Source organism: Pectinophora gossypiella, chromosome 4 (assembly GCF_024362695.1).
Source record: "Pectinophora gossypiella chromosome 4, ilPecGoss1.1, whole genome shotgun sequence".
NCBI classification, from domain to species: Eukaryota; Metazoa; Arthropoda; class Insecta; order Lepidoptera; family Gelechiidae; genus Pectinophora; species Pectinophora gossypiella.
In genome coordinates, this window is record NC_065407.1 from 9799362 (window position 1) to 9809065 (window position 9704).

Sequence of the window (9704 nt, forward strand, 5' to 3'; positions counted from 1 at the left end):
AATACAGACTTATGTGAGATTTATGTTATATTTTTTGTTCAGGTGACAGAACCATACTACCCGTTCCACGCGTCGGCCGTTGAAGAGTTTACTATCGGGTCGGAGCGTTGCGAAGACAACGGTCGGACTTACTGCAACGGACCTCTCAAGCCCGGCGCTAAGTATTACGTCAAACTACGCGCTTTCACCGCCCCTGACAAGTTTACTGATACTGCGTATACTGTCGTTTATACCGGTGAGTGTTTACATAACATGTCTTCTGAATTTAGATTTTAACGTTGTATTCTTTTTTTTTTTTTTTTTTTTTTTTTTTTTTTTTTTTTTTTTTTTTTTTTTTTATTAACAACAATATATTACCTCTTACTTTTTATGATACAAATTTCGATGTCGGTTTAATTTTTTAAATTACTTTTTAACAGTTTATTTATTCACAGCAATATTGACTATTTATGTTCCTTATTTTCTTAAGTAATTTAAAAGCACTAGTACGATAATGTAATTAAAAAGTACGCGTGTTTAATATGTTGCTTTATGTATCTAAAGGCGGTGCAATACGAGCTACTTTATTACACTTATTTATTACACTCGTGTGTTGAAAAAAAATGTCGTATCACTCAGGTGAAAACGATTTTTTATTCCAGAATTCCTATTATATTAAAGATTTATCTTATATTTTAACAGCTAATAATTATAATCAAATTACAATTTGTATCGATCGTAATTATCATTTTAATATCTAATTCAAGCCGCCACTTCGTTGCTGCATTGACTTGTTAATAATCTTAATAATGTTTATCGCAATGATATCACCTGTTAAGATAATATTGTAATCCTTACGCGTACTAACCTTATGAGTGAACGGTATACTTTGTTCTCTTCGCGTGTTCAAATAATTATCAAGTAAGACCATTTTACTTTGATTTAAGTATTACTAGATTGCTGTACGAGTGTAGACATTGTTCAGCGTTAAACTGAATTACTGTTTTGCGCGAAAATGAACTGTCAAGGTACCGTTGAATTTATAAGCTTATCATCTGCGATATGTTAGTAACCGCCGTTCTGATGTGCACCAGATATCACCGTACAGTCATGAGCAATATTATGTATCCACTTTAGGACTCCGTCGCACTAACATATTTGACATTTAGTGAGACTTACAGTTCAATTTGTCAAAAAAGTTAATGTGACATGGTACCAAAGTGTACCTAACCTACATTTACCAGTTTCGGTGCAAGTTGCTAAGCATGGCAATACTCGTACTTGGTTTGACGTATCCATCTGAACCATAGTCGAATGTGTTCGCGCCTTAAAAGAGCGTTTTTCAAGTTAAGGTAGTTTCTGCCATCCATGAAGGATTGTTGTGAACTTGTGAGTCACCTACTGATTACGCGACGGAATGAGTTACCCAAAAAGTATTACATATTGTAGGCGTTAGCCGCCTATATCATATGGCCTGTGACGATATGGTCATCGTATCCATTTTAGGACTTGATAAAACTAGCTGTAAGTTGTTTCCTGAATATTCTGCCTCCCGTATTAGGAATTACACTCGTGAGTTCATGTTCACTCTTATCGCTACTCATGGAAATGAGTTTTTGGAACTAAACAAGGAGTTTTTCATCATCATTATCTCCCTAGCGTTATCCGGTTGTTGACAGGGTCAGCTTACCTTACCTGAAGATTTGATAGGTCTGGTTTTTTACAACAGTGACTGCCTGTCCCTCCTTCCAACCGGAATACCAACAACCCGGGGCGAAGCAGGGCGTTTGTGTGATAGCAGAGAATAAGGAATAGTAGAACGGCAACTCTCCGCTCTCGGTCTTACATTTATTTATTTTTTGTGTTCAATCGTAAAGGCGTCAGACGTCAGATACACAGATGCGTATGAACTATAACATCAATGTGATTGACAAGACTGATTAGACCTTTTTATCCGATTTTTAAAGTTTGGAATTTGGTCACAATAGATCTCGCTAGGTCGTAGCAGCAGCTCGAGCCCTTATCTTTTCCGATAATAATAGTAAGATGGTGGGTACGGTTGCAGAGGTGGACAACACGGCGTGGATCATCGGCGGGTGCGCGGTGGCGGCGGCGCTGGCGGCGGGCGCGGGCGCGGCGCTGCTGCTGCGGCGGCGCGGGGGGCGCGCGCGCGCGCAGCCGCCGCCGCCGCAGCCGCGCGCGCAGCGGCCCGTGCGCGTCGCCGACTTCGTCGACCACTACCGCCTCATGTCCGCGGACTCCGACTTCAGGTATCGCTTGTTCTAGCGTACCTCGGTTTATGACAGATACAACAAAGAGAAATCTAAATTAAAGAATTTTATTATTGACTATATCCCATATACATCCATCACAAGATGATCTAAAAGTACCCATGTCTCATCGAGATTTTTGTACTCATGTATGTTCGAAATGCTTTACTTTACTTGTCCTTGTCTAGCGTAGTTTCCCACTACTGGTAAAGGTCTTGTTTCTTCCATGTTTTTTTTAGTGCTGCCCCGGTCAGATTGTAAGATTAAAAAAATCTAAATTCTTTATTCAACGTAATCCAAAGCGAGAATCTTGTTGATTCGTTACAGAAAAAATGACATGAAACTACAAAAGAAAGCGTCCTACAAATTGGAATTAATTGTTTTTTTCAATTCATTTATTTTTATTTAAAACAAATGCCGATAAAATACTGCTAAAAGGCTATGGTGTCTAATTGTCGTACCAGTATCAAAATTTCATACATTAAATATACATGACCCAAACTTCCAAACGACAGGTTCAGCGAAGAATTTGAAGAACTAAAACACGTGGGTCGGGATCAGCCGTGCAGCGCGGCTGATCTGCCCTGCAACCGTCCTAAGAATCGGTTTACCAACATCCTGCCATATGACCACTCCCGGTATAAGCTACAACCTGTGGATGATGAGGAAGGATCGGACTATATCAACGCCAACTATGTACCTGGACACAACTCGCCTAGAGAGTTTATTGTTACTCAGGTAAGATTTTATATTTTCTTGTCCTTTAATCCGTTCGGAGAGTACGTGTATTACATCATAGTGGTTTGAATCCCGGCACTGAATTCGACTTTATGAATTTGAATTCGTGTTTAAATCATATATATTTGAAATCACGCGGTTTCCAGGATTTGTGCCCTGTTAATGGCAATATTCTTGTCCCCTAATAGGGCCCTATTACAAACAACATGAGTGAAACATGAGAACATGAGCACATGAACATGAGTTAAACTTGAGTGACCAGCAGGCTCTGCACGGCAACCAACGCAGCTAATTATATCTACGTGGTTAGACGTCGTGCGACAATTGGTAAATGCCCGATATAATTCTAACCGCGGTCGGCGCGTGTGCTGTGTAGACATCGCAGGACTGGGTGTACATACTAAACATAAACACCTATGCCTACGCTATGTCGGAGATACAGTCGTGCAGCTATGTTACGTTGTCTCTTAATATTCCTTTCTTTCTAATAGAGGAGATAGCTGTCCATTCCATTATACAGCGTAACAAAACAGCCTATATTCGTCACTCCTGTGCACAGGCCTTCCCTCAATCAAACGAACCACAAAGTAATCCTTGATGTTTTCTTAACAGGGTCCCCTCCACTGCACTCGCGACGACTTCTGGCGTATGTGCTGGGAGTCAGGGTCGCGCGCGATAGTCATGTTGACGCGCTGTGTGGAGAAGGGCAGGGAGAAGTGTGACCGCTACTGGCCGTACGACACCCGGCCCGTATACTACGGTGATATTGCTGTCACTGCGCTTAATGAGTCCAGGTAAGGCGTTTATCACTATTATTTGCTAGACTAGTAGTAAATAAAAACATAAGCATATAGCCGTCCTGCGAATAAAAGCACTTTTGCGCTGGTTAGTTGTTTAATTATTCTACCAAAAGGTTCACAACCATAAAGGATATTGTAAAAAATTGAATGCAGCGAACACAAACTATGGCGAGCGAACAGTGCGCTTATTTGGCCTGCGATTAGCACCATTAGGTGGCGCGCTTATTTTACTCGCTATAAGCTCATCTATCGCGTGACAAACTTAGTACTCGCGCTTTGCCGAGCTTTTTGTTGACGTGCTATGTGAAGGGCAGTAGTAGTCTCCATTTATAAGGTTATATCCTATTTGGGACAGGAAAAAGTTCACACTTTTTACCGCTACTGGACATAGTTATGACACCGGGCCTATCTGCTACTATAGTAACATTATTATACACATTAATGTGTAATTTGTTACTATGATTATACACCAATGACTGCAGTGATATTGCTTTTAGTGCTGTGCAACGAGTTTTAACTATTAAAGTAACAATACATGTCAAGATTTTTCATCCGATACACTGATCAGGAAGGCTGATTAGACTATCGAGTGTCATAATATTAGTTCTCTTGTTTGAACAATCACTTTAATTTAAATTTGTTGACAGTTCTAGAACTAGCTCTATCTCTTTGTCGCATTTATCGTATCGTATAATAATAAGTCAAAGCTACCAGGGTAAAATAAAATTAAGTTTTATTTTGTTACAATTATTTTGTTACAGTTTTTTTTTACCCTATGATTGTTTCTTGGCAATAAGGCTACTAATTCTTGTATTTTGGTCGATAATATTGCAGGTACCCTGACTGGACGGTGACGGAGCTGATGGTGTGCCGCGGCGCGGAGCAGCGCGTGGTCAAGCACTTCCACTTCACCACATGGCCGGACTTCGGCGTGCCCGACCCGCCTACCACGCTCGCTAGGTACGTTGTACACAATATACTACCATAAACAGCATATACAAGTCCCATTTCTGGACACAGGTCTTCTCAACCGGTATTACCCATTCGTCAGATTTTCCAAGCTGCCTAATCGCTTCAAGTTTGGCTAAACGTTTAAGAAGAAGAGAAGTTTCCAACTAGTCAAAAAATTTTCAAATAATTTTTAGTTACTTTTTTACTCGTCAAAACACGGAATGGAATTTGTATAAAAAACCACACTGTGACGTCATGGAAAAATGCGGTCGGACTTATTATTACGTTTTCATAAATTCATAAATCAATTAAATGGAAAATATGTTTTTCGTCAGTTTTAGATCTGTTTTTATTTAGTAATCAGAATTTCATCATTTATCTTTGACCTAGGATACTACCCAATTGAATTTACTTATTGTCGACTATTGATGTATATAATTGTCGACAGATTCGTGCGTGCATTCCGCGAGCGTTGCCCGCCGCACGCGGTGGACGCGCGGCCCGTCATAGTGCACTGCAGCGCCGGCGTGGGCCGCTCGGGAACCTTCATCACCCTCGACCGCGCGCTGCAGCAGCTAGCAGCCCACGCCGAGTACATCGACATATTCGGCATGGTCTACGCCATGCGCCGCGAGCGAGTCTGGATGGTGCAAACCGAGCAACAGTACATATGCATACACCAATGCGTCGTCGCCGTGCTCGAAGGACAGGACCTCGCGCCCCCGCACCCCGCGCCCAACCACAACCAACACCACCACAACAACCACCTCAACCCCGCCTTCGAAGGTCAGTGCCTTGTCACCTGTAAAATCTACTCCACGGCAGATTGTGATGTTACCAGTAATGGAAAAAAGGAATAGTAAACTAATACTTATACACGGTGTTATTGACATCGTAGCGAATACTGAGGGGGATAATTCAGACCATGATTCTGAGTTGATAACAAGTGGAATTTGCGATGGAAAATTCTGCTTGATATATCTTATTATGTATGGGCTTTATGTTTCTTGTATACTTAAGTACAGAGATAAACTCTAATAAACACACCGTGACGTCTCCCCATGTAAATATACTTCATGATTCATGTCAGATTTTTCGTTATATAGCGAGCGGACGCCTGCAATGAGAGTACATTACATGTAAATGACTTAGAAAATAATGAATTGTGTACGAACGCGTGCCGCTTATATTCGCCAGACATACTTTAACAGCTTTATGGTGGCAGGCGGCGGCTAGCAGCGGCGTCGGCGCGGACCTCGGCTCCACATGGTCACACCCATAGGTGGCCGAGTTCACTCCTAACAGAACCGCATTGTATGCAACCGTGTTCAACATTAACCCGTAATACTACGAACTGACTAGGCGCTGGCCGCCGCGTGTGTTTCCATTAACGTTCTAACCCTTGCATGTGCTGTTTTATGTGCTAGAGTTTTGCCACCACATCTGTGTGTCGTTTCGTCACTCTTCATAACGGTAACCAGTTGTACATTTGTTGCAGACGACGAAGGCATCGCGGAGTCGGGTATGTGAGCGCTCAGACGCGGCTCACGGCCCCCTTGTATCCACCTGCTTCGACTCGTTGCATTCCCTGCGACTTAACTCTCCTGCATTTTATAATACGACACTAAGCGTTCACCTTAATCCATTTAGAATTCTTTTAGCTTTAGCTCCCTATTGTACAATACGGTAAGTATTTTAACATGAAATTATTATCTATTTATTTAGAAAAATATTTTTGTATAAATGTATATTACTCGTAAGCAAGATGGACCAATCACACGATAGTTATTTACGTTGTACATAGGTTAACGCAGTTGTGAAGCTGCGACATATTTTTTATAATAATTGTATTTTGATATTAATGTTGCATATTTGATAATTATTGAATATTAAATATTACGTCGTTAATTATAAGTGATGTGATAACCACAGTTTGAATCTCAAAAATTGTACTTATTTTTTTTAGTTTTGTTTGCTCAACTGTTTAATTTATACATTTATAAAATTGTTAATACTAAGTTTCAAACTTAATTTCTAAAGTAAGGACCTAAGGGCACACTAGAACTATGGAAGTAGCTTGCGTGTAGGCACGATGCCCTACTTATAGGCTACATGGGTAATTCTTAAATAGTTTTCAGAGAACCCAAAAAAAATAAATATATATTTTTATGAGTTTTTATGATGCAAATCAAAAGTTTATGTCAAAAGCATATTTTAGATGCATATGGACAAGCTTAATACCCTCAGGAATATTAAAAAACAAGGGTAGAAAAACACGGTTGTGACATTTGTGCCTCGGTCGTGACATCACTAAACATGGCTGTGACACAATATGACATGGATGTGACTGTTTTGCATTTTTCATTGTAACTGTTGCTGTTATTTTTTTGTCATCTTAGTTTTTTGTCTCAATTGATTGGAGCGATTAGGCAGTAAGCAAACACTGAATTCCGTTCCGTCCGTTCTTTCATTGTGTATGCTTGAAAAAGTAGAATTTGGTGATACTTACTATTTTTATGCACTGTAATCTGCAATGTACCTAACCTGAATTGATGCAATAAACGTTTATTATTTATTTATTTAATTGGTTTAATCAAAAGTATTTATTTGGTAATCTTCTTTCTGATTATGAGATACTTAACTAAATCACAATAATTGAGATCGCGTCATAAAAAAGTAAAATCCTATATTTAAAAACTGTAATGCTCTCTTATCTGCAAATGATGTGGAAACAAAAACCTTTATACTTTCGCCTACCAGTAGGGGGTTCTTGCAAAACAGAAACAACGTCTTCAGGACCTTTTTTTACTTATTGTACATTTGCCGCAGATGGCATTAACTACTTGGCCGGACAAATGGGGAGCGCTGAAGGCTCTCATCCGGTACAATGTTTTAGACAACAGGCCTGAAGGTGGCCAGGTGGGCGCGAACCTCGGCTCAGGGCGTCGTCTGAGAGGAAAAATATTTGAAAGAGTTAATCGACCCGAGTGGGTCGATAACAATAAGCGCTGTATTGAGGGAAGTCGTCCACCACGCCGGCGGGGTCAGTATCGGGGCCCTGAAGTGTTTGGTGTCGCGAGCTGATTGGCTGCCTCTATGGCTAGAGTAATCGGGTCGTCGGGATCGTATATTACGTCCTTCGGACGCCGATACTTTTCAGTACCGTCCCTAAGCGGGATGTATTCGGAAGCCGCAACTACCAGGGGATTTGGGTGGTGTGAAGCAGAATCGAAAAAACGTTTTGAAGCTAAGTTGAGCCATTGGGCAATGGTTGGCAGACCTAGGTCAATGTGCAGATTTTCATTGCGAAGGAACCACGGAGCTCCCGTGGCTTTCCACATGAAACGATTTTGTATTACCTGTAGACGGTGGATTTGAGAGGGACTCGCGTGAGTGAAAACTACCCCTGCATAGGTCATGATCGGACGGAATTTCACCTTATTCCTAAAGGACAATTTACTACGCTTGTTAAGGAGACAATGAAGACGGCCCATTACAAATGCGCGCGATTGCGTTTGATATGGGCCTTGAAAGTAAGACGTCTATCTAAGACTACGCCGAGATATTTGACTTACTCCTTCCAATCGGCTTGCCAAACATCTTGATGACTTTAAGTTGACGGCGTGACCGTGGCGTGTTATAATAGCTCTTTGAAAAGTACACCGCTACACTTTTCTCCGGGTTTACCTCGATTCTCCATTTGCGAAACCACTTGCCCAAGGCATTGGCCGCGCGTTGGAGAATTCCAGTCGTCATAACTCGACCACGGCACGAAGAATAGATGGCTGTATCATCCGCAAATGAAGCTAAAACCAAACTGCTCTGTTGGAATAAGACTATTGGATTCGGCGTAGTCCCGTAATCTATCAAATATGAGCCGCTCATAAATCTGCCCCATGGTATTGAGGAGACTTATGGGGCGGTAACTCGAAGGTTCGTTTTTAGGTTTCCCAGGCTTTGGTATACCAATTACAATTGCTTCTTTGACTTCTTTGACGCAGTTGCTCATGGCAACGTTGAATATTGCCGTTAGTAAACAGATGAGGGGAGCACCGAAGTTTTTAAGGACACGATTCGTGATACCGTCTGAACCAGGGGCTTTTCGGGTTTGAAATTTTTTGATGATACCTAGTACCTTTTCCTCAGTGACCTGTGGAAAAGGAGGATCGGTGCAGAAGCCCTACGCTGAACTTCAGAGTTCACCGTCAAGCGGTGCCTACGATCGATAGGGAGAGTGCTGGGCGAGCATTGGGCTTCGCGACTGTCGGCAAGGCATTCGGCTTTTTCGTCATCGTCAAAAGCGGGGGGTTGGTTAGGCCTATTGAGAGGAGGAGTAGGAACAACCGTATCCTTTTGAAGAGACCTAGACAGCTGCCAGATGGCCTGGTGGTGGGGCTCAATGCCGCTCAAAAGATTATTCCACCGATTCTGTCGCATGTCATTAATACGTTTTCTTACAGTATGCTGCAAGAGACGCAAATGACGACGACATTCCTCGGTGCGATTGAAATCATATGCGCGGGTGGCTGCGTTTTTCTCATGGATGTCGGTAGGCAGTTTCCAGCGATGGTCTTCCATCTCCAGAACCTGTGCTGAACTTTCGTTCAAAACCGACCTCACGTGATCCGTGAGGGAGTTAATAGCTGTCGAGGCCTCCTCTAAGGAGGTTCTACTGGGAACTTCAGGGCCAAGATCTGCAGAATCGTTGCTATTCCAGGTAAAGACCGTGTCTCCTGATATCACGCTATGATACTTCTTCTTAGTAAATTTAGTGTAGTAAGGGGGATCAGGGTTGTCGTTATTTATACTAACAATTTGACCAACAAATGTTTCTTCTTGAACTCAGTTAGTTTCCTTCCAATCCCGAAATCCACTTCCGTAACAATACCGTACAACCGCCTAAAAACCCCTGCCTAGTGTGGCTATGAATAATTTCCTTCCAAATATCTTGGAAGAGGCCCTTGCT

The 9704-nt window shown here is 41.8% G+C and overlaps 1 protein-coding gene across 3 annotated transcripts in view; it reads left to right on the plus strand.

The window, feature by feature from the left end:
• LOC126366497 (tyrosine-protein phosphatase 10D) overlaps positions 1–6636 on the plus strand; it is a 43577-nt gene extending 36941 nt beyond the window's left edge. For 2 of the 3 annotated variants that reach the window (XM_050009611.1, XM_050009612.1), the window contains 7 exons: positions 43–235; positions 2045–2249; positions 2765–2987; positions 3600–3781; positions 4622–4747; positions 5187–5524; positions 6237–6636. In XM_050009611.1, the coding sequence (XP_049865568.1) occupies positions 43–235; positions 2045–2249; positions 2765–2987; positions 3600–3781; positions 4622–4747; positions 5187–5524; positions 6237–6268 (1299 nt within the window). In that variant the 3' untranslated portion in view covers positions 6269–6636. Of the gene's footprint in view, positions 1–42; positions 236–2044; positions 2250–2764; positions 2988–3599; positions 3782–4621; positions 4748–5186; positions 5525–5963; positions 6053–6236 lie in introns of all 3 variants that reach the window. The other variant, XR_007566354.1, reaches the window with a different exon arrangement.
• Positions 6637–9704: the final 3068 nt, after the last annotated feature.